Source organism: Dendrobates tinctorius, unplaced genomic scaffold, assembly GCF_039654945.1.
Source record: "Dendrobates tinctorius isolate UK_male_01 unplaced genomic scaffold, ASM3965494v1 ptg000011l, whole genome shotgun sequence".
Lineage (NCBI taxonomy): Eukaryota > Metazoa > Chordata > Amphibia > Anura > Dendrobatidae > Dendrobates > Dendrobates tinctorius.
The window spans coordinates 7,446,169-7,470,955 of NW_027361679.1; the positions used below are offsets into that span (position 1 = coordinate 7,446,169).

Below are 24,787 nucleotides of genomic sequence, written 5' to 3' on the forward strand. Positions count from 1 at the left end.
ACAAATTCCCTTTTAATTCTCCACAGTGAAGGAATGAGGAATCCTTTTGCTCTTTCAGCTGAAGGTTCACATAATAATGCAAAGTATTGATGATAATATCATGATTCACAAACACGATTGTGAAGATTGTGTTGTACTTTAGCACTATTGAAAGTTTTTGACTAGATCAGGAGACTAGAAAGTGGCCTGCAGGTTTGTAAATTAAATATGGGAGAGCAGCAGACCCAAGACAAAAAAAAGTTACCAGGTATTAAATGTCTGCAGTTTTCATCTGTCAACACAGGATAAACCATGTCCTAGAGCGAGAACAAAGTGAGCAGCATATTGCTTACAGCCTTCTGCACAATGTACAGATAAGCCGTGTCCAAATGAGCTCACTCAGCTGTGGAGGCCACACTACCAGAAGACTTCAGCACGTGTCCATCAACGCTGTTCTCTAGCTAGAGGTCATTTCCATGTGTTCAAGATCCTGTTAAGAATATGGACAAACAGTGCAGTGAATCATGGACCTTCCAGTTCTCGTCGTTTAGTCACATGATAGAAACCAGTTTCTCAAGATGATGCTATTAAATGTCGGCAATATGTTCCAAATTGAGAGCAAGCCAACCTGCTGGGCCTAAGGCTACGTTCACACGTAGCAGAACTCTTGTGGAAATTACCGTGAGAATTCCGAATTCCATTCCGCGGGAAAATCGCATTTTAAATTCCCGTGATTTTCCCGCAGAAAAACTAGCATTTTGCAAGCGTTATTAGCATTCAGAATTGCTAGTGTTTTCCAAGCGATCTGTAGCATCGCTTGGAGAACTGATTGACAGGTTGGTCACACTCGTCAAACATAGTGTTTGACGAGTGTGACCAACTTCTAACTATTGAGGCTGCCTATGTAGCATCAATAGTAAAAGATAGGATGTAAAAAATAATTTAAAAAAAAAAAAAATATATATATATATATATTTTTATATATATATATATATATATATATATATATCCGTATCGGATAGTGTGCGGAGTAGTGTTGGAGCCCCTCAGGGAACGGTGCTGTCGCCATTCCTTTTTACGTTATACACAGCTGATTTTCAGTATAAATCAGACCTTTGTCACCTTCAGAAGTACTCTGATGACTCAGTGATAGTCGGAGGTATTGAGAGAGACCGGGGGGAGGAGGAATACAGAAGGGTGGTTTTGGACTTTGTTGACTGGTGCCAGGCTAACCATTTAGAACTCAACGTAAAGAAAACCAGGGAGCTGGTGTTGAGTTATGGAAGGTGCATGAAGGATTGCTTACCTATCACTATTGATGGTCAGGATGTGGAGATGGTGGAGAATTTCAAATATTTGGGGGTTCACCTGGACAGCAAGCTTGATTGGAGGTGCCATATGGAGAAGGTTTGCAAGAAAGGGATGAGTAGACTTTACTTCCTAAGGAAGTTAAGGTCGTTTAATGTGTGTAGCAAAATGCTTGAAATGTTCTACCAATCCATTGTGGCGAGTGCAATCTTTGATGCAATTATATGCTGGGGTAGTAGTGTGCGCACAGCTGACGCGAATAAGCTGAATAAACTTATCAAGAAGGCTAGTGCGGCGGTGGGTCTACAACTCAGGACTTTCGAGGAGGTATTAGAGGATAGAATTACTAAGAAATGCAAGGCTATAATGAGCAACAATACACACCCGCTCTATGAACTGTTTGCGAAGCAAAAGAGCACATTCAGCAAGCGTCTACTCCAACTAATGTGTAAAAAGGAAAGATATAGAAAATCGTTTGTTCCGACAGCTGTGGGGATGTTTAACAAATGTATAAGTGTAAAGCATCCCAAGACTAAATGAAGTTCAAAGTGTATGGGGGGGAATTGGTGAGTTACAAGTACCAGTCTATCCGCATCTGCTGTCCATATAGACTTATTTTGTAAAGTGTGTATTGTTCTTGTAATGTTCTTGATCTTTGTTCTGCTGCTGTAATACTGTAATTTCCTCCGGGATCAATAAAGTTTATCTAATCTAATCTAATCTAATATATATATATATATATATATATATATATATATATTGTTATTCTTACCTTCCGGCGTCCCGCGCAGCCTTCCCGCCTCTCTCCACGCTCCCGGGTCCCAGTTGATTTTGAGTCCATCTTTAACCTGAAAAGGTTCAATTAGCTCATCGTTAATACCAGCTATTAGCTGTACCCAACTTCATCTTGTTGGCGTCTGAGCCGAAATTAGCCATGGGCTCATCCATCTGGTCCCTTAAGAGCCGCTCTCATATCTTCAGTCCATAAAATCTCTGAAAAATCTGTTTTCCAATATTTCTTGGCCCAGTCTTGACATTTCACCTTCCGTGTCTTGTTTCAGTTTCACTGGTGGTAGGGTTCCTGTCTTTCTTACCTTGGCCTTGTCTCTAAGCTTGAATACCTTGTACTTCTGGGCACTGCAGCGAGATTGCAGTTCTTGACTTATGGATATGGGACGGACCCCCGCTCCATCTTAAAACCACCATAACTACAGTAAACCTAGCAGGCACTAGAATAAATACACAACACCTTATTTTGGTTGTCAAAATGGCCACAACTTTATTTAAATCACAGGATTAAAACAATCACAGTAGGAGTCAGGTGAAGTGCTAGTGTAGTAACGGCCCGGATTGGGGAGTGGTCCACTGCTTACCGCGACCAGACGACACAGACACCAGACGGAGGCAGATTTTGGTTGCAACAGGTCCGAGTTTATTGGCCATCCTCCTGACGACCGCAACCATACACCGCAGCTCCTTTACAGCTCTCCGTATTCAGGCCCAGGTACCTTCACCTTCCTTCAGTCGTATTGACGTTCCACGCGGATCTTTCGCTGGGGCTGCCCTAGGCCTATCTACCGCCAGCGCTTCACCAGTCTGAGATCGTCGTCCAATCGGTACCCCGGGGCCTCGTCTGTCCTGCGGTTCTTTTTGTCAGGACCACCCCCATGACTGTCTCTTCCTATCAGTCCCCTGGTCGAGCTCTCCACCGTTGTCAGTCCTCCGTACTGAGTCTTCTCCTCCTGAGCTCCTCCCGCGACTAGCCTAGCCTGGAACCCTGTCCTGTCCTATTTATCCCCTTCCTTGGGAATTTCCCTCCTGGGTTCCTATCTCCCCGCCCCCCATGACTAAGCGGTTTCTAAAGCCCTAAGTCGCTGTCAAGTCCTGAACTAAGCTCCCCCCTGCAAACTTAGGTATTGCACTCCTATTCCATTTTCCCCAGCTGTTTCCCTTCTGTCATTACAAACATCCGTCTACAGTGCACAAACCATCCCTTCTCCCCTCAGCCAAGTCTGTCGGTCAAGTCACCCTCCCCACACTAGTACATTGGGATTCACAAGTACTGTGATATCCCCAGCTGTCTGACATACAGAACCAGGACAGACAAGCCATAAAGGGGCGGCACGTACTGGCTTGCCATTCAAGCAGAGCCAGTAAACTTTCAGGGCACCAATGACCCTATTATTCTCACTCCTGTGCTTAACCACTGTGCCCGCCCCTGACTGACGTTACCATTACAATGTCCTTGAGGCTGGCCACCAAAGCCGAGCCTGTTCACCACCATGAGGTTTTACATCCTCTATTAGTTAAAATGAGTCCACCTTAACTTGTCTGCAACTTCCACCTGACTCCTAAACCGCCACTAGAGAGGCCATTTGACACCTTAAATGGACTCGACCCCCATCAACCATGCCTAATAAAGTCATCAACCATTTCTACATGCTATGGAAAGACTGTGCATACAAGTAAAAAAATAAATAAATAAAATTCCAGAGCTCCGACAGATTAATTTTATCAATGCCATGCTACCAAGTTATGATCGATAATACAGTAACTTCAGCAAAATAACAGTTGCTAAACATCCTGCAATGAGGATCCCATAATGGGGAATGTGGAAAGTAAACCATAATTAAGGTCGTAGCTACAATCTGAATACCTGTATAATGACATCTGTCATGCCTCAAAAAATCTATTATACTGCATGTATTGTAGCCAGCTCTAATAATTCACCAATTCACAGATTTTAGTTCTAGAAACCACCGTTATTTACAGTAGCTATGCAGTAAAATTTCTTAAACCCACTTACTATCACTACCTGAAAAGTGATGAACATTTCAATAGAAAGATATTATAAATAGGGAGTAATTAAAAACTATACACAATATAACATCAACATTGTAACTGACCATAAAATAACTTTCAGAATATCTGGAAGTAGTAATTTAAATAAACCTAAAGCAGAAAAAGTCTACAAAGGCATTATTAATAACCCTGCCACGCCATTGTTAACTGTTTTTCATGCACTTGATAACATTTACTGTTGACCTCTCCAACTGGGTCAAAGGCATTGGGAATAGGGATATTACCTTTGTGTTAAAGCACTTTATTACTTTACCCTTAGCCGCTCCCATAGGCTCAAGGGCACTGGGAGTAGGAAAACTGCCCTTTGTGTTAATGCACTTGATTATACCCTTAGCCGCTCCCATAGGCTCAAGGGCATCAGGAATAGGCATACTGCCCTTCATGTTAATGCACTTGATAACTTTACCCTTAGTCACTCCCACTGACTCAAGGACACACAGATTAGGTACATTGCTTTTCAGTTTCACGCACTAGATAACTGCATTGTCCAGACGACAACCTTGAAAGAAACATGGTTTGGTCAATATAAACAGTCAAAAACCGTGCCTCGGCATTCTCAAGTCATATGAAAAAAGAGAGGGTCCTTGAAGCTATACATTGTATTGAAAAGCATGCCTACCTTGTACTCTTCTGCCCTCCAGCCGCTGTTCCTGGCTCAGAGGAGCCAATTTATTCTGTAGGCATGCAAAATGATTGCCATGACCCCAGGGACTTTACCCTAACAGGGTCCTATAAAAAATAAATGCTTCTGGAGACCAGGGGGCCATACCGTGATGGTCACCCCTCCACATCAGGGGGCAATACCCGAGATGGTTACCTCCTCCACATCAGGGGGCCATACACGAGATGGTTACCCTCCACGCCAGGGGGCCATACCTGAGATGATTACCCCTCAAAACCAGGGTGCCATACCTGAAATGGTTACCCTTCCAAACCCAGGGGGGGTCATACTGTGATGAACAACCCCCCCCCCAAACCAGAGGTCCATACTTGATATGGTTACCCCTACTGACCAATTTATAAATAACTTCAAGGACCCACTAAAAGGAAAACAAATAACTTTTTTTGTTTTTTGTTTTTTTTTAAATTTAATTCATGTTCTTATTAAAATAAACATAAAATAAACATTAAAGCATAAATAACATTGACACGCTGGGGGGAGTCCTTGAAGCTCCCAAATCTGGTGATTACCAAACATAAACAATTACTCTCAGCCATTACCCCACTAGCTCGGGAGCACCATAACCACAAGGGTTCCAATTTTCACTTGAATTTCCTGGGGATCCAACAAACCCTTGCCGAAACTCCCCTCCACCTTTCACCAGATCCAGAACCATATTAAATTCCAAAAAGAGGAAACCATATCCCAATGGATCCCCCAGACCATATTTAACCAACTTCAAGGACCCCTCCAACCGCACAAGATGTGGGATAAGTGAGGGTGAAAACCATGCAGGCTTACGACCAAGGTATACAACAGGTTAATAATGGAAAATATCCCATCGTAAGGTCCAGAAGTAGACAGATGGGCAATGCTGTGTTATATGCTGTAACAATAAATGAGAAGCCGCCTGCTCCTCTACAGCAGTTACAGACAGACTCTAATCACCAGCTGCGCATAAATGGTAAGAAATATGTAGGTCTAATATAAGCTGCCTGCAGCCATAGGTGTGTGAGCAGAAAACTGCAAGTTCTGTATCCCAGTCAGTCACTCTACTACATACAATTACAATAGATGAGAGACAGGGCTGAAAACTGGGCCCATGATGTGTCCTTCAGAGCAATGTGCAGCCTCATACTAGGAGTGCCCACTCCCTGCCCGCCATGTGCTGAGTTATTAGTGCCCACTCAAATGTGCCGAGTTACTCCCCGATTATTTATTTTACACATGATAAAACATAAACCATTCAGGCCTGTGCTATCCACCATCTTAGGTAATATAAAATAAGCACTTGGTGGGTATACTCTGATCATGCAACATACGAGGGAGACAATATACAGAAACAGGATGGATATATCTGGCAGGACAGCATGTAACATAAGAGGACTAAAGGCAGCAATAGCTACAGAAATTAAGCACTGAGCTGGAAGTCATGTCCATATTATATGTACAGCCAGGAAATTGACCTGGAGACACAGGATGTCTATACCCAGCATGATCCGTATACTGTATAGCAGAGTGAGGAGTGATATCATGTATACAGACCCGTGGTACAGGTTAAGTATACAGCACAGGAATAGAGCCTTTACACATATACCACATATAGTGAGTAACCTGGTTACACTGGATCTGTACACCCAGCATCAAAGTATGCAACAGATGAGGTCACATACAGATTATCAGACTCCATAACTGGGAAGGGGGATAATCAGCACACAGCAGGGTCAGTATACAGTGCACTGACATGAAGTGCAGCCTCTCATCATCATACATATACCATCCCCCGACTGCTCCAGTAATGGCAGACACTGTATGTGTCCCTGCTCTGTCCTATCATACATATACCCAGAATTCATGAAGACTCTGTATAATACAGCAGTAATGTGGTATATCAGAAATGTCTGCAGGTGGGTCACACAAAAGCTGCCTCTGCAATAAGTGAGGGAACATGGCAGCTGAATGAATTTCTGAGGTAATCTTGATCCCAGATATGATGTAGGAGCTGATAGTACATGGGTCGCCCTCCCAGGGCTGTGTGGTACTCGGTACCGGGCCGGTGTCAGGGGGGAATGTGTCACAGCGGTGGTGGTGACCCGGTCCGTGGCCCTGGGCGCCCAATATCAATGTGATGGTGGTTTTGGTGGTTAATGGAATAGTAGTTCGTGACGCCACCTGTGGTGTTTGGCAAGTAAGATGTTAAGCCAACGCTGCTTGCAGATCCGATGGGACTGATGATGTGATGCAGCAAAGATGGTGTAGCTCCCCACAGTTGGAGCTGTAGTCCCAGGGCAGTGTAGGTGCAATGGATCTGGAGAAGTGCGGGATAGTGTGGATGCTGGTACCCAGATGTAGCGGTGCTGAACGTGTTAGCGACGAAGGAATGGAGGACACCAGAGCTTGCAGTTTCAAAGCTATACTCACAGTTCGTGGTACACACAGGTGCCTGCCTCCGTGCCGTGTCCTCCGGGGTAAAGACTCAATCAACCTCCCGGGCAAGTCAGGGCTCTCCTCTCCAACACTCCGCCAACATGTACCTTTCCTGAATGACTCCTCCAATGAGCCTTGTGGTGTGAAACACTCCAGTACTTAGTTACCCTGGAATACCTCCTGTCTAGATGTTCCTAGAACTCTACTTGTATGACAGACAGCTGTAGCCTGCTCGGGGATGCTCCTGGATCCCGGCTCTCTATCCGTGTTGCTGTTGTGTCCCAAGTCTTGGATGGAGTAGTGCATTTACAGCCAACTACTCCACCGGTTTCTGCTGCAGAACCCTAAGTGTCCATACAACCTCGGGGACCGGGTCCCAGCCTTGCGCTGAGAACCTATAGGCAGGGTTCCTATCCAACCCACTCCTCCTCTCTGTTCTCTTCTCCTTCTTTCCGTACTTTTCTCTCCTTCATATGGATGCTTAGGTTACAGTTCTACGTCCCTCTCCTTCTCCTCGGACCCGTCCTTAGACTCTCCTGACTGACTGTCCTTCTCTCCTCTGGGACTTACCCCAGACTGACCTTCTGTCAGACTGCCCTCTAAGGGACTGACCTGTAATTCTAAACCTTCCCAACCTTTTATATGGATCTAAACTCCACCCACCTCCCAGCACATCTCGTGTTACGAAGCAAGGACCCACGAAAGGTGCTCTGCTATCCTCTAAGCATGGAGCTGCAATCTGGTCCTTTGCTGAACTATCTTGTGTGCGCGTGTAGGTGTTGGAGTGTGGAAAGGAGCTCCCAACTTACCAGGCTGGTGGGGCACTACACCTTAGGAGAAGGTGCAGTACCTCTGTGGCGACTGAGCCTCAGGGGCACCACATACACACTACACAATGTCTGAGGTGAATGCAGAGTAGTATATCAAATGTCTGCAGGGAGGTCTCACAGAAGTTGTCTCACAGACTGTGAGGAAAATGTAGCATGCACATGAGGGACATGGCAGCTACATGAATTGCTGAGGTAATATTGATCCCATTCATGCTGATACTACTCTAGTACATGATGTCTGAGGTGAATGTGCTCCTATCATCTGTCATGTGAGGTGATAACCCCAGTATTATACTCCCTGAAACTGCAGACATGCTTTCTCCTGTTCATCCCCTGTAAGAAAGAGGGAGAGAGAGAGACAGATGTCCTGTTCTATATAAGCCCCACCCTCCTCACAGTAACCCACCAGGCACAGACATACTGTGCATCTTACTCTAAAAGCAACATCACTCTTGCTTAAAATCTACACCACTATGCCAAAAAAGCTGCAGGAGTAAGGCTGTGTGCCCACGATGCGATTTTTAAGCGTTTTTGCCGTGATTTTCGGCGCGAAAACATTTAAAAATCTTGTATAGAACGCACCCCTTGCATTCCGCACATGCTGTGCTAATGCTGCGCTTTTTCCGCAGCGGAATCGCATCGCAGAAAAAATCGCAGCATGCTCATTCTTTTGTGCGGAATTGCAAAGAATTGCCGAGATTGCGCACCCATAGGAATGCATGAGAATCGCTTACTTCCCACATGTGGCTATGCCCACCATGCGCGAAGTTAAGCGTCTCATGTGCGGTTGGTACCCACGGTGTGGAGGAGGGGAGACTGTCCTCCAGGCCCTGGGTACCATACCCCTGTAAAAAAAGAATAAAAAATCGGGGTATATTTACCTTCCGACGTCCCGCGCTGCCTTCCCGGGCCTCAGCGTTCCCAGTAATGCCTTGCGGCAGGGTCCTGTGATGACGTAGTCTCGCGTGACTCTAGCGAGACCAACGTCATCACAGGTCTCGCAAGGCATCGCTGGGAACTGGAGTGTCGCTGAGGCTGCGCGGGACGTCGGAAGGTAAATATACCCCGACTTTTTTATTTTTTTTATCATTTTTAACATTCTATCTTTTACTATTGATGCCGCATGTCAATCACTTTCCAAGCGATGCTTGAATATCGCACGCGAAAATCGCGGACATAATCTCTGTCAAATCTTGCGGAAAAAAACGCGCGATTTCTGGGAAGGAGTCCGGTTTTCAGTGTCCGGATTTAAACGCAACTTGGGCACATAGCCTAAAGGTCCACCCATCCCCAAGTCATGTCCTCCTCCGCCTATGGCTCCAGTGGTTTCTGGAATATGACAGCACTGGAGGATATTGGGTTACTGGTCCCTTCACGTTTGATTTTTCTCAATTCTTTAGCAGTTATTGTGCTTTTTTTTTTCTCAAAACATTTCATGGAACGCTGATGTTTTGCAACAAACTTTTGACTATGTGATCATGCCCCAATATCTAAGCAATTTCAGAAGCGCTGCATCTCTCTGTAAAGATTTTAACAATGTTAATTTTTTCAGAATTAGTCGCATCCCCTCTTTTTGGCCTATTTTGTCTAAGAAAACAAGCTGCCTAATAATTCTGGACACCTTGACAAAGGGTGTTGATATCCTTAGGCCACAGCATCCCTCATTACACTATTATTATTTATTTATATAGCACCATTGATTCCATGGTGCTGTACATAAGAAGGGGTTACATACAAATTACAGATATCACTTACAGTAAACAAACTTACAATGACAGACTGATACAGAGGGGAGAGGACACTGCCCTTTCGGGCTTACATGCTACAGGATGGTGGGGAAGGAGAAAGTAGTTTGATGGGTTGCAGCAGTTCCGGTGTTGGTTGAGGTGATATCTCCGGTAGTGGTGAGGAGTCAGTGGTGTCACTGCAGGCTGTAGGCTTTCTTGAAGAGGTGGGTTTTCAGATTCCGTCTGAAGGATCCGAATGTGGTTGACAGTCGGACATGTTGGGGCAAAGAATTCCAGAGGATGGGGGCTATTCGGGAGAAGTCTTGGAGGCGGTTGGGTGAGGCGCGAATAAGTGTGGATGAGAGAAGGAGGTCTTGGGATGACCAGAGATTACGTGAGGGAAGATTATAGATGGCCTTGTAGGTCAGTATTAGTAATTTTGAACTGGATACGCTGAGGGAATGGAAGCCAGTGTGCAAATTTGCAGAGGGGAGAAGCGGGGGAGTGGTGAGGAGAGAGATGAATTAGTCGGGCAGCAGAGTTAAGGATGGACTGGAGAGGTGCGAGGGTGTTAGCAGGGAGACCACAGAAAAGGATGTTGCAGTAGTCGAGGCGGGAGATGATGAGGGCATGCACAAGCATTTTAGTAGATTGAGGGTTGAGGAAAGGATGGATTCTGGAAATATTTTTGAGCTAGAGGCGACAGGAGGTAGAAAGAGCATGGATGTGCTGTTTGAAGAGCAGAGTCAAGGGTTACTCTGAGGCAGCGGACTTCCGGTACTGGGGAAAGTGTGATGTAATTAATTGTGATAATACAAATACACATCACCTGATCTGCTTCATCCAATAAGCATTCAAGTTTATACAGGTTGGGGTTGGAAAATCTGCATAAAAGTGTAGATTTTGTTCAAATACTCACTTGCCTAACAATTCTGCACACAGTGTATGAATGGGTCTCCCTCCCAGGGCTGTGGGGTACTCGGTACCGGGCCAGTCTCTGAGGGGAACGTCACAGCAGCAGTGACCCGGTCCGTGGCCCTGGGCGCCCATGTAAAAGGGGGGTGAAGTGATGGAATAAAGTGATTCGTGACGCCACCTGTGGTGTTCGGCAAGGGAGGTGTTAAGCCGACGCTGCAGACAGATCCTCTGGGACAGATGGTGGGGTGCAGCAGTGATGTTATAGCCCTCCACAGGTAGGGCTGTAGTCCCAGGGAAGAGTAAATGAAGAGAATAGGGGTTGAGGAAGAGGGTGCAGTGTCTGGCACAGAGATGTAGCAGTGCTGGAGAAATTGCAGAAAGAAGGCAAGGAGACAGCGGAATGTAGTTTCTTTACCTTTACTTTGTAAGTGCAGTCCAGGGTCTAGATTACAGATGGCACAGGAGCTGATTAGCCTGGAAGCAACTTGGGAATCTCTCTATGCAGATAGGTTGTGTAGTCTTCTTCCTAGCGCTTACTTGAGGTACATCCAGTACTGTGTTACACTGAAGTTCCTCCTTGTTTCCTCTCTGATCTACCTCATATGGCAGACAGCTGTAGCCTTCTATCTCTTCTCTTGGCTCACCCATTGCTGTTGTGCCTCAGAGTCTTAGGTGGGAATAGAGCATTTACAGCTTCCTATTCCTCTGGTTTCTGTTGCAGGACCATTAGTATCCATACAACCATGGAGACCAGGCTCCAGATCATGCGCTCCAGCTGGGAACGATCTCTCAACCCCGCTCAGTCTCCCAGCTTCTCTCTCCACGTCTACACACTTCGGCCTCCTCACACTAACTGACTAATTTCCCTTCCTGGCCCTCAGAGAGCACTCCTCCCCCAATTCTGGTTCAGAGCTCCCTCTTCTGGCCCGGAGTGGGAACTGTGTTGCATGTTATGGTTAACTGCTAGAGAGACCTTTCATTGCTTCCAAGCCTGACATCACCCTCCCTGGAAGAAGGCAATGCCACTGTGGCGACCATACTCCTGGGGGCACCACATATATCTTTAAGGTTAATAGAGTCAAAAGAGGGGCAAAAAAATGTTAGAGTGTTTGATTCATACATTACTCAAACTCTTATGGGTGTAAATTAAAAAGAAAATGGAACTTGGTTATCGCCATTGATTTGTGTTTAAACCTCGTGAATTGCTTGATTAGTGGTTGTTTTTCATTTAATGTTTGTCCCTTTTTCCATATTTAACATGGATAAACTAAACTGATGTTGGATTACTAAGTTTCATATTCACAATCTTTGCCAAATGTCATGGCGGAGTTTCTTTGTCGATGATCACATATGTATGAGATGTAAAATCGTTTTCACCTGGACACTGTAATCAGGGCTTCACGCTTGGATCATATTGTGTGTAAACCAATAGAGAGGCATAAAATTAAGGGAAATCTAAATGGGAGATTTTGTGATTAGCGGCATTAACAGAGAGCACCATAGCTGGTGAGTCTAATGTAGGGCACCGTGGCTAGCCTGGCACTAGAGATGATTGAATCTTTTGAAATTCTCTGGGTTCAAGTTTTCCTGCCACTCCCCCCAAAAAAATCATTATTTATACAAAAATGTAGAATTTTGTTCAAATAAATTGCATTAATTAATTGCATTGAATGTCAAATAAAACACAAATAAAAATTTTTTATGTAGTGACGTCATCACGCCGCTGAGCTGATAAGTCAGACATACAGGGAGAATGGTGGAGGAAGGAGCTGACACTCCCTCTCCCAATATAACTTTCAACTGTATTGTATCCTGGATGGAAGTGCATTGTCGGTCGGAGGGGCGCTGACACCCAGCCCCCCCATGCACAGTCCACATAGCGGCCTTGTGGTCTGCCACTACTGGAAGTCCACCACTGCCCCTAACTAAAGGATACTGCTGCAGTATTTGTATAATTATCATTTTCGACAGACACAGTATATATAGAATACATGGAATGCAGTAATGAAGGGGAACAGATAATATCACATAAACTAGTGCACTAAGCATAATTCCAAGTGGAAAGAGTTGAAAGCCCTAGAGTCAAAGGGACATGTTCTCCTGTAAGGGGGTTAACTGGAATAGCATATTACCCAAATTAACAGCGGGGCCATGCTGTGCGACAGTCTAGCAACATATTTGGTGAGAGGGTGATGAGTCCGCTTCCACTCTCTTACAAAGAGACACAGCAAAGATTCACCACTGTGTTAACAATCTAATCTGATTAAGATTTATTTGGTGTTAAAAATGTCGTGATTTGCAGGAAATCTTATCCTCTTTGCCCACAAATGTGTCTTTGTATTTTTGTCACTCTCGACACTTTTCAAGATGGATGAGAAAGTGGGTACGGTTATCTATGAAAAAAAAATCAGATTTTTGAATAGCAATTTTTTTTTTTTTTTTTTGTCGTATTTCTCACCACTGTGGAGAGGTGACATACAATTTTGAAAAACCGCTCTAGCCAGAAGTGTTTATAACTAGAAATGTGACGTATGTTAAAACATTGGTATAAATTTTGACCGACGTGTAGCCACAAGTAAAACTGACTTTAAAATTCCCCTTCTGACAAATTCTCCCCCAAATGTGCCCTTATTCGGGCGGTCATTAACGGGAAGCGGATCTCTCTCTCCACATAAATGACTTCAACTACGCCTTCCATTTGCCCTACAATATAAACCTTTTTCTTATTTCTTATAATGTACTTGTCTTTCAGATACCCGTTTCCACTCGCACAGATTTTTGTCTGATTGGATAGAATTCAATCAGATATCTGTATGTGTAAGTGCAGGCTTATAACTTCTGCAATGATGTGTTTATTTACCTAAAACTTGATGATCTTGCAAAAGATGGTTTCGTAGTGTGCCAATATGTCTTCCGGTGATGCGTCAGTCCTGTTTCCTCTTAAGTGTTCAGTATGGTTAATCTTTTAGCAGACTTCACTTTGTCAGCTGCCTTGATCTCAAGTAATGCGGATGTATAGACAATAGCTGTCTGTGAGTAATTGTAGAACTGCAGGTTCGTAACTCCATATGTTTTTCCTTTTTTTTTTTTTAACCAGGTGGTTCCATGACAATCTGTCCCGGCATGCAGCAGAAGCCCTTTTGCTTACAAATGGCCAGGATGGGAGTTATCTCCTGAGGAACAGTGACTCGAAGGAAAATGTCTACTCCTTGTCAGTGAGGTAGGTACAGTGCCTGAATGCAGGGTGACATGGGTACCTAGATGTATATCTTCACAAAATAACGCACGTGTATACTAAGTGGACTACATAGATATACTGTGCGCAAAATTGCGTAATATGATACAGTAAATTTAAAGGGATATTTCTGTGTTCAAGATCCTATCCCAATATGTAGTATAATATAATATTAGCAAATACTGCACCTCCAATTAGAAATGTAGTATAGTTCTTCTGATTTGCTATGTTGCTTAGCCTATGTGCAGGGCATTGCAGTAGCTTAGGTATCCATGGTTACGATCAATAACTGTGAGTGGTTGTAACTATAGATACCTAAGCTACAGCAATGCCCTGCACATGGGGTAAGCAACATATTGAATCAGGAGAACTATGCTACATTTCTAATTGGAGGTATTAGCTACTATTATTATTATTAGACCTATTCATATTGGGATAGAATGTTGGAAATGGCAATACCCATTTAAGTAAATATTCGTCAGTATGCGTCAGAGGCCGTACAGACAAAAAACAGAGATATCAATTTCTCATAGCTAAGTTTTTGGAAAATTTGAGTCGACAGTACAAAGGAGTAAAAGAATAATCGGAGTAACAACATAAGGGTCGTGTTGGAGAACATTGTGCTGTTTCTAATTTTGGTTGCCAGTTCCAGATTTTAAGATGTGTCCGATGGCAAGTACAGTAGTGAAATGATTTTTTTTTTTAATGGAGTGTCTGTAAATAGTAACAGTATTGTACAAAGCTGGCGTGTGATTAATCAGGGATTAATTTACCAAGCCTGTACTCTGTTCATTATAATTAGTAGCCTCAGCATAGAGGGATGACGCTGAAAAGACAAGCATGGCTGCAAAGACCTGGCAATAGGTGGTTTACAGGCTTTCATGGCTATGTTTACACGTTGCATTTTTTTGCTGCGTTTTTTTCTGCAGGCACAGAAAGGAAGATGCTTAAAAAAAGCAGACTTTGCTACATTTTTGCTGCTTTGTTTTTGGTGCGTTTGTGTTTTTCTACGGATTGTAGGTCTCATTTGAGCACAGTACATGTGTAATAAAGTTTATTTTATTCACGAAAAACACAGCAAACAGAAAAAGATACATGGGTGCAGCAGTTTTTTCACTTTCGCATTGCCTGCTATGGTGAAAAAAAAAAAAAAACGCTGGAAGAAGTGACATGCTCCAGACTTCAAAAAATGCTGCAATTTTCCAATTCAAAGAAACAATAAAACTGTGTACAAATCCGCTACAAATTAATCCGAAAAGATGTCATAAATGACGCTTTTGGTAAAAACCCCACCAGCTTTTTCCTGAAGTGTCTTCTGCTTGAAAAGCAATGCAGGTATATGTGCACATACCCTTAGATGACAGCAGGACTCCTCCGCACAAGCGTAGTGGGCCTGTCGACTTGATGCCAATATCCTGCTTTTATGGTTTGTGGCCGCTTGTTTTTTCTATAAGGTGGCAAGTCCTGGGACAATCAATTGGCTGGACCAGTATGCATAGAATGAATGCAAGAGAAATCCTAAATATAAAAATGACCTCCATTTATAGAGAATGCAGAACTGGTGGAGGAAGGTTGAACAAGATGGACTTTAAGTCTTTTTTCAACCTATATACTGTAGCTATGTAAGGTAAAGAACTGTGACTGCACCATAGATAAAAGCAGATACAGTACTTTCTTGCCGAGTAATTTGTTGGCTACCATTGAGTAGTAGGACTTATCATTATGGACAATACATTCTGCTGTCAACCACCTTCTTAGGCCAGGATCACACATGCAAGAAACTGACGAGTCTTGCATCTGAATACCCGGCACTGCCGCCGGCACTCTGGAGTAGAGTGTGCTGCCGCATAGCAATATATGGAGCAGCACGCTCCGCTCCTAAGTGCCAGCGGCAGTGCCGGGTATTAAGATGCGAGACTCGTCCGCATCTCGTACGAGTCTCTCACATGAAAGCCCAGCACTGCTGCCGGCACTCGGACCGGAACGTGCGGCTACATGTGTTTGTGTAGGCACATGCTCCGTTCCGAGTGCCGTCGGCAGTGCCGGGTTTTCATGCGAGAGACTCGTACGAGATTCGTGCGAGTCTCTCACAAGTGAGTATGAGCCCTTAGCAGCATCATCACCAAGATTTATTTACACTCCTATTGGTTTAGACATACTTAAGAGGCTTATCTTATGTAACCATAGACTGTGGAAATTGGGTAACAGCAAGACTTGTCTGACACAAAGGATATAGGAAGGATATAGTCGGCGTTGACTAATGACACTCACAGCAGACACTGATAAAATAGTAATTCATATATATGTATTTCTATGGAAAGAGAGGAACAGTATATAATTGCACTTTTATTACTTTAACTGATGGCATGCTTCTTCAAGAGAAATGATTCACATTTTATTGCGCTGTCACTAAATTGATAGTAGCACCATAAGTATGAGTTTATATACAGCCATGGAAGCATAATGCCTATTCTGAAATTAATGTACATAAAACCTTATATATATGTTATAAATAAAGACAATACACTGTTATTATCGATAAAATATGCCTCAATGTTTATTAAAGGGTCACCTGAATTAAAATTAATAAAAACCATGTATGTTTAATAACTTCTAAAACAAACGACAACCACCATAAGTTTATTAAAAATTAAATATCATATGTGATAACAAGCTATTACTTATGTCACATAAGGCCTGCAGCCTACACAGTTTGCGATAGACTGCAGCATTCACTTAGCATAAATGATAGCATACAATTGCTGGGGGAAATAATCCTAGTGGATGATCTGGTCCTGGGGGGTAAGAATGCTTGATAATCTAGGGTTAAATCCTAGCTCTGCAGACTTTGATTAGTGTACCTGGCTGGCCCTGCATATAAACAAGCTAGGTGTTCATCTGAGTCAGTCAGCTCAGGGAAGCTGACCAGACTGGATGTGTCTTGAAGCTGAAGAGAGAGAGAGAAGTCAGAATCCCTCTTTGAGAGGAGTCTGCACAGGCCGTGTTCAGAGAACCACAAGTATCAGTGGTTGCTATGGACAATAGCAGTTTTGTTTGACCAAGCTGCGGCTAGCTCAGAGGTGTGTGAGTATCCAGGGTCTGTCTGTTTAGTTATCTAGGAGTTTGTTTGAGTTTGTTAGTGCTGTGCAACCTGTGGAAAGCAATAAAAACTGCATGTGTTTGGACCAAAACTGCATTTCCTGTGTGAAATGTACTTAAGAACTAATACCTATGAGAGAGAGTGAAACCCTACAGCACATAAAAAATACTGAAAATGTGTGTGGTATTTTACTATTTATGGTATATGTAGCATTATAAAACAGCCCCAATGTCACAAATCATAAAGGGATTTGTGGCAGCTCTGAGTCTGCTGAAATTTAAATGCGTTTTTTCCTTTTGGTCTAGCAAGAATTAATGTCAGTCTCTTGCTGCAAATTGTCTTTTAGGCTGATCAGCTGATTTTAGTTTCTAACCACTCCCACCCCCCTTTAAATAGTCACATGACCCATCAGCTGTGATGGTGGTGTTGCTGTTGTGGAAGTTCAGCTGTCCTGGTGCCGTTTACACTGCTGCTGTGGAGCTTAGCAGCAGAGCCTAAGTTGAGTGGTTTTCGATTTGTCTGTCCCCTGTTTGTGTCTTCCCTTGTGTGTTACTGCAGTGGCGAGGCTAGCATCCTTGCTGGCGAGGCTAGCATCCTTGCCGGCAAGTGCACTAGCCCGAGTACATAGAGGTGATAGGGACTAGGCACATGACTGCAGCAGGGGGAAGAACCTGCACAGGGCATTCAGGGCAATCATGATTAAGACCCACAGGTTGAAACGCATTGATCATTAACCACATTGAGCATTAACCACATTGAGCCAGTGTGTGTATTGTGCTCGACATTATTTAAAAGGAATTTTAACCATTGTTTGCATTAAAAGTTAAATTTTATCTTTTGATTATTCGCTGGACGTTATTCTTCATTACAATACTAAAGGGCCTGTCACATTAAGCGATATCGCTATAACGTCACTGGTTTTTGTGACATTATAGCAATATTGCTAGCGAAATCGCTATGTCTGATACTTACCTCCGACCGGCTCCCCTGCTGATTATCGCTGATCGCGCGAGAACGTCCTGGACTGTTTCTCGTCGTCAGCTTCCTGCTGGGCTTCCTGTGTCGCTGACGAGCGACGCATGGACGCGGGCGGGAGGACGTCTTCACCGCCTCGTCTGACAGGTAAGTAACGACCCCCGACCGCTGCTATGTCGCTGGTGAGATCTGCCTGTGTGGCAGCTCACTAGCGACCACTTAGCGATGCACCAGCGATCCTGACCGCGTCATATCGCTGGTCGGGATCGCTGGGGCATCGCTAAGTGTGACAGTACCTTAAGATGTCCACATAGTCACCACCCACATAGAGTATTACACTCCCACAGTCAAAGCCACACAGTGTGTTTTGATCAGCCCACTTTGGTAAGATTCCCAAGTAGTATGATGCCGCACAGCCCACAACACACATTATGAAGCCTCCACACATAGTATGATACCACCAGTGTCAACACAAGCAATCCACTTACCTATGATCCTGTTCCTCAGGTACAGGTGCTTCTCAAAAAATTAGAATATCATCAAAAAGTTAATTTATTTCAATACAAAAAGTGAAGCTTATATATTATATAGAGCAAGTGTGGGCAATTAATTTTCCCAAGGGGCCACATGAGAGACCATGACTGTTGTGGAAGGCCAAACTAATAGATTGAAATTAATTCTACTCACAATTAATATTAATAAATATTATCACTTAATATTGAGCATAATTAAGTATGCTGACACCCCCTATATATCTTTGCACCCACCACAGCCCCTTATATACGGCATGAGCCCCACACAGCCTCCCTATATACTGTACGACACAAGCCCCACACAGCCTCCCCATGTGCGGCACGAGCCCCACACAGCCCCCCCATGTGCGGCACGAGCCCCACACAGCCTCCCCATTAATATGAGAAAAGTCCTCTCAAAATCTCTTCTTTGGAGTGAAGGTATTGGAGAGTAGTACGTGTATAATCCTGCAAAAATTGTAATGCTAACAACCACCTTATATTCATATGTGCTGATAAAATTCCCATTTAATACTTCCCTATAGTGTACATAATAATGTACCATTACCATGCAACCATAATATTACTGTATTCATCCCATAATACTACCTAATATTGGAACATGTCAGTCTTGTGACCATACTGAGGCAGAACAGATATTTGCGATAAGCGAGTACAAAGAAATACATTTTAAGCGTATAATAAATCAGAATTAGTTGTTGGATGGGTTGATTTCTACATTCAAAGGGATTATCTGGGACTATTTTTCTCTCTCACATGGTAAAGGTGCTATCTACCTGCATGTTTTCTTGGCGCTGGCTCAGTGCGAAAGCAAACCGCACGTGCCGTCAATTCTGCTGCTTCTTGTCAACAGAGCAGCTCTTCCTCTTCTGGGTTACTCTGTTGAAGGGGTGTGGCGTCTGACATCATGCTGATTGACAGCCGGCAGCGGGAAGCCAGCTATCAATTAGTATGACATCAGGAGTCACACTCAATCAGCAGAGCGGAAGAGAAGCAGCTGCTCTGTCAATGTAACATCACTGGAAACTGCAAAATCGCTGGCAGGAGCAGTCCGTGACTGATTTGAGCTGACAGAGATCGACGCTGGGCAGGCAGGTAATTAGCCACTATCGATCTGTAAATTCTTAGTCCCATAAGAAAAAAATATCACCCCAGATAACCCCTTTTATCAAATAACATGAACCATTCCCATCACACTCAAACATAAACCAGAGCTTACTTTTTTCCTTCTTGTTTGAGACACTCGTTGATGTACTTGTGATTTCAACTATGTTGTCTGAGCAGCACTGCCACATTATTCAGAGTGTCAAGAGAGCGAGAACACTCATAAAGCAGGACTGCAATCAGAATGAGCAATGCAAAACTCTCTCAAAATAGATAATGTGCTCATCTGGTTCACTGATCAGACATATTCAAATACTTTGTCGTTTAACATATTTCCACATTCATATTTCCACGGTCATTTCTTACATTTAAACTGGCAATGTAAATACAGACTTGTATCATTCTACAATCCGCAGTAAGTAGATTTCTGTACATCATATTGGAAAAATGGAAGAATAGAAAAGGTAAATGTAAATTATATGGACACCTATAATAATACATTTTATTTCTATAGCGCCGACATATTCCGCAGCACTTTACATTTCGGAGGGGATTTGTACAGACAATAGACATTACAGCATAACAATAATCACAAAGATTATAACAAATACCAAGAGGAATGAGGGCCCTGCTCGCAAGCTTACAGTCTATGAGGAAAGAGGTAGACACGAAAGGTGGGTGGTAACAGTTGCCCTGATTGTATGGACCAGCCATAATGTTAGGTGTGTAACAGTACAGACACAGAGGGCTAATGGATGCATAAAGCATGTGGGAACATGATGCGGGGAACCTGGTTATGGTAAAACTTTTGCCTGTGCCACACAGGGATAGATTAGGTTAATGTGTTGAGGCGATAGGCCAGTCTGAATAAATGCATTTTCAGGGTACGATTAAAATTGTGGGGATTGGGGACTAAATGTATTGACCTGGGAAGTGCATTCCAAAGAATTGGCACAGCATGTGTAAAGTCTTGGAGACGAGAGTGGGAGGTTCTGATTATTGAGGATGCTAACCTCAGGTCATCAGCAGAACGGAGGGCGCGGGTAGGGTGGTATACTGAAACAAGGGAGGAGATATAGGGTGGTGCTGAGCCATGGAGGGCTTTGTGGGTGAGGGTAATAAGTTTATACTGAATTCTGGAGTGGATGGGTAGCCAGTGTAATGACTGGCACAAGGTAGAGGCATCGGTGTAATGATTGGTGAGGAATATGATCCTGGCTGCAGTATTCAAGACAAATTGGAGAGGGGAGAGTTTGGTAAGAGGGAGACCGATTAGAAGAGAGTTACAATAGTCGAGACGAGAGTGAATAAGAGAAACAGTAAGAGTTTTTGCAGACTCAAAAGTAAGAAAAGGTCGAATTCTAGAAATGTTTTTGAGGTGCAGATGACAAGAGCGAGCCAGTGATCGAATGTGGGGGGCAAAGGAAAGCTCAGAATCAAGTATGACCCCAAGACAGCGGGCATGTTGCTGGGGAGTAATAGTGGAGCCACACACAGAAATGGCAATGTCGGGTATAGGTACATTAGTAGAGGGAGGAATCACAAGGACTTCAGTCTTTGAGAGGTTCATTTTCAGATATAGTGAGGACATGATGTTAGACACAATGTTTAGACAATCGCCAGTGTTTTCTAGAAAGGCTGGCGTGATGTCAGGAGAAGAAGCGTATAATTGGGTGTCATCAGCATAGAGATGGTACTGGAAACCAAATCTACTGATTGTTTGACCAATAGGGGCAGTGTACAAGGAGAAGAGGAGGGGGCCTAGAACCGATCCTTGAGGAACCCCAACAGTAAGGGGAAGGTGAGAGGAGGAGGAACTGGCAAAAGATACAGTAAAGGAGCGGTCAGAGATAGGAGGAGAACCAGGAGAGAACGGTGTCCTTGAGGCCAATGGAACAGAGCATAGTGAGGAGTAGCTGATGATCCAGTGTTGAATGCTGCAGAGAGATCCAAGAGAATTAGCATGGAGTAATGACCATTTGATTTAGCTGTTAGTAGATCATTAGAGACTTTAGTGAGGGCAGTTTCAGTAGAGTGTAAGGAGCGGAAACCAGATTGGAGAGGGTCGAGAAGAGTTATCAGAGAGATAGCGGATAAGAGGGGAGTGGACCAGGCATTCCAGGAGTTTAGAGATGAAGGGAAGATTAGAGACAGGTCTATAGTTAGCGGCACAGTTTTGGTCGAGGGATGAAAAATATTCAGGATTGAGAGTCCTCAGTAGTTGATACCTTTTAATGGCTAACTGAAAAGATGGTAACACATTGCAAGCTTTCGAGACTACTCGGGTCTCTTCATCAGGCTAGACTAATACAAAATCTGAAGTCACATATTTGGTTTTTTAAGTAGTTGATGTATGATGGCATGCTTAAATGAGGAGGAAAAGATACCAGAGGAGAGAGAGAAGTTAAATATTTTAGTTAGGTGAGGGGTGACAGCAGGGGAAAGGGACTGGAGGAGATGTGATGGAAATGGGTCACTGATGCAACTGTTTGGGCGAGAAGATGCAAGGAGCCTGCTTACTTATTCTGTGACTGGTTCGAGAGTGAGTTAGATGCAGTGGGGGAGGGAGGACAGTGCATGGTATGAGGTGATTGGGAGATAATTTCCTGTCGGAGCTGGTCAATTTTTTCTTTGAAGTAATTGCCAGATCGTCAGCTCGGAGCTCCGTGGTTGGGGCCTGTACTCTTGGGTTGAGCAGAGAATGAAAAGTGTCAAAGACGTTTCGGGTTATTGGACAGTGAGGTGATGAGGGTGTTGAAATAGGTTTGTTTGGAGAGGAGAAGGGCAGTGTTGTATGTTCTAAGCATAAACTTATAATGTATGAAATCTTCGTGTAGATTGGATTTTCTCCAGACATTCGGCGCTCCTGGAGCACCGCTGCAGGAAACGTGTTTGCAGGGTGTGCTAGGGTTGTCGCCGTCTGTGTTGTGGTGTTCTATTTATAGCAGGTGCAAATTCATCCAGGGCACTTTGAAGTGTTTCATTGTAATGCTTCAGTGCAGAATCAGGACATGAGAGGGAGGAGATAGGGGGAAATGAAGACTGCAAGTTCTTCATAAGTTTCTGGGTGTTAATGGCCTGTATGTTTCTATAAGCATGGACAGTGGGGGTGACCTGAGCAGCCTGGCAGTTCTTGATAGAGAATGAAAGAAGATTGTGGTCAGAGAGGGGAGTTTGCAAAATCATCCACTGCACAAAGCCGAGCGAAGACCAAGTCGAGGGAGTTTCCGTCTTCTTGCGTTGGAGAATTAGTAAGCTGCAAAAGGCCAAGCGAGGAGGTTAGAGATAAAAGGAGAGTAGCAGATGGGGAGAGGGGAAGAGTAATGGGGATGTTGAAATCTCCCATGATGAGGGTAGGGATGTCACCAGAGAGAAAATGTGGAAAATGTGGAAGCCAAGTGGCAAAATGATCCAGGAACTGAAGGGAGGGGCCGGGAGGACGATACACCACCGCCACTCGCATGGAGAATTTCTAGACATTTTGTTTTGTTTTTTTCAGTCAAGATGGGGTGCAGAGTGTACATTTAATGAGAAAAAAATTTTTTTTTTTGAATTTACCAAATGGCTGCAATGAAAACAGAGTGATAAATTTAAAGGGGTCTGAATACTTTCCGTACCCACTGTATACACTGGGAAAAGCTTCCAACATAGATCCTCTGTTTAACATATAATGTGACAGATACTGGGGTAAAAAAAGTGTAATCCAGCTCACCGATGTTGAAGTAGCCAGTGAATCTTCAGCTCAAATGACAAACAACTGCTGCTCAGTGGTAGCAATAGGGAAAGATAGGGATAGTCACACATTCTCCTTACTGCAAAATACTAGTGTCATTCTGCTGCCTCTAACATTAAGTCCTCGTTAGATCCAAAATTGAATATGTCAAAAACTGAACTCCTTGTATTTCCTCCCTCTACTAACCTACCTATGCCCGATATTGCCATTTCCATGTTCTACCATTACTGCCCTGAAGCATGCCTGCTATGTTGGGGGTTATATTTGACTCAGATCTTTCCTTCACTCCCCACATCCGATCAATCGCTGGCTCACGTCACCTACACCTCAAAAGCATCTGTAGAATTTGACCTTTCACGCCTTTGACACTGCAAAAATGTAATGTTTCTCCTATTAATCCTCATCTGGACTACTGCAACTCTCTACTGATCGGTCTCCTTCTTGCTAAACATTCCCACCTCCAATCTATCCTGAATGCAGCAGCCAGGATCATATTCCTCTCCAACTGCTACATTGATGCGTCTATTCCATGCCAGACAGATACCAAGGTAGAAAGGGTTTATGATATGCAATGCTGATTTAAACACTAAATGGTTTCAGGAGAAAGTGGTTTATGTCCACGCATTTCAAAGTCCATCTGACTCCTTCCTCCGGACCACCACAAATTACTGTTACTGTGAACAGTTAAGCACGTTGAAGATGAAATGATCTCAAAAAGGCCTAAAGATGACACATTTCCTTTTGTATTTTAGGTAAAAAATATATATTGTCCTTTTTTACATTTTAAAAATTACAAAAAGGAGAATGGGCAGATGTAAACATTTGAGTTCCTTTCATGGTTAGTACCAAGTAGTACCCCATTTTGAAAGTATTACAGTTTGTAAATGGTTTTTGCAGCCGGACAAGGGTTTTTCATTTGAGGGATTTTCATCCATTATTCCTTGGAAAATTCTTCCAGTTCTGTGAGATTCCTGGGTCGTCTTGCATGCACTGCTATTTAGAGGTCAAGCCACAGATTTTCAATGTTCAGATCAGGGGACTGTGAGGGCCATTATAAAAATTTCAGCTTTTTCCTTTTGAGGTAGTCTATTGGGGATTTTGACATGTGTTTAGGATCATTATTCATTTGTAAAAGTCATCCTCTTTTCAACTTCAGCTTTTTTTACAGATGGTGTTATGTTTGCATCAAGAATTTGTTGACATTTCATTGAATCAGTTCTTCCCTTTACCCATGAAACTTTCCCCGTGGCATTTGTGGCAACACAATCACAAAGCATGATTGATCCACCCCCCCATACTTAATGGTTGGCGACATGTTATTTTCCTGAAATTCTGTGCCCTTTTTTTTTCTCCGCACATATCTTTGATCATTGTGGCCAAAGAATTCTATTTTAA

General features: G+C 43.6%; 1 protein-coding gene across 2 annotated transcripts in view; it reads left to right on the top strand.

Annotated features, from left to right (window-relative positions):
• The window catches only part of DAPP1 (dual adaptor of phosphotyrosine and 3-phosphoinositides 1), a 169,274-nt gene that overhangs the window by 78,117 nt on the left and 66,370 nt on the right, over positions 1 to 24,787 (top strand). For both annotated transcript variants that reach the window (XM_073589688.1, XM_073589681.1), the window contains exon 3: positions 13,810 to 13,932. In XM_073589688.1, coding sequence (XP_073445789.1) covers positions 13,810 to 13,932 — 123 coding nt within the window. The remainder of the gene's footprint in view (positions 1 to 13,809; positions 13,933 to 24,787) is intronic.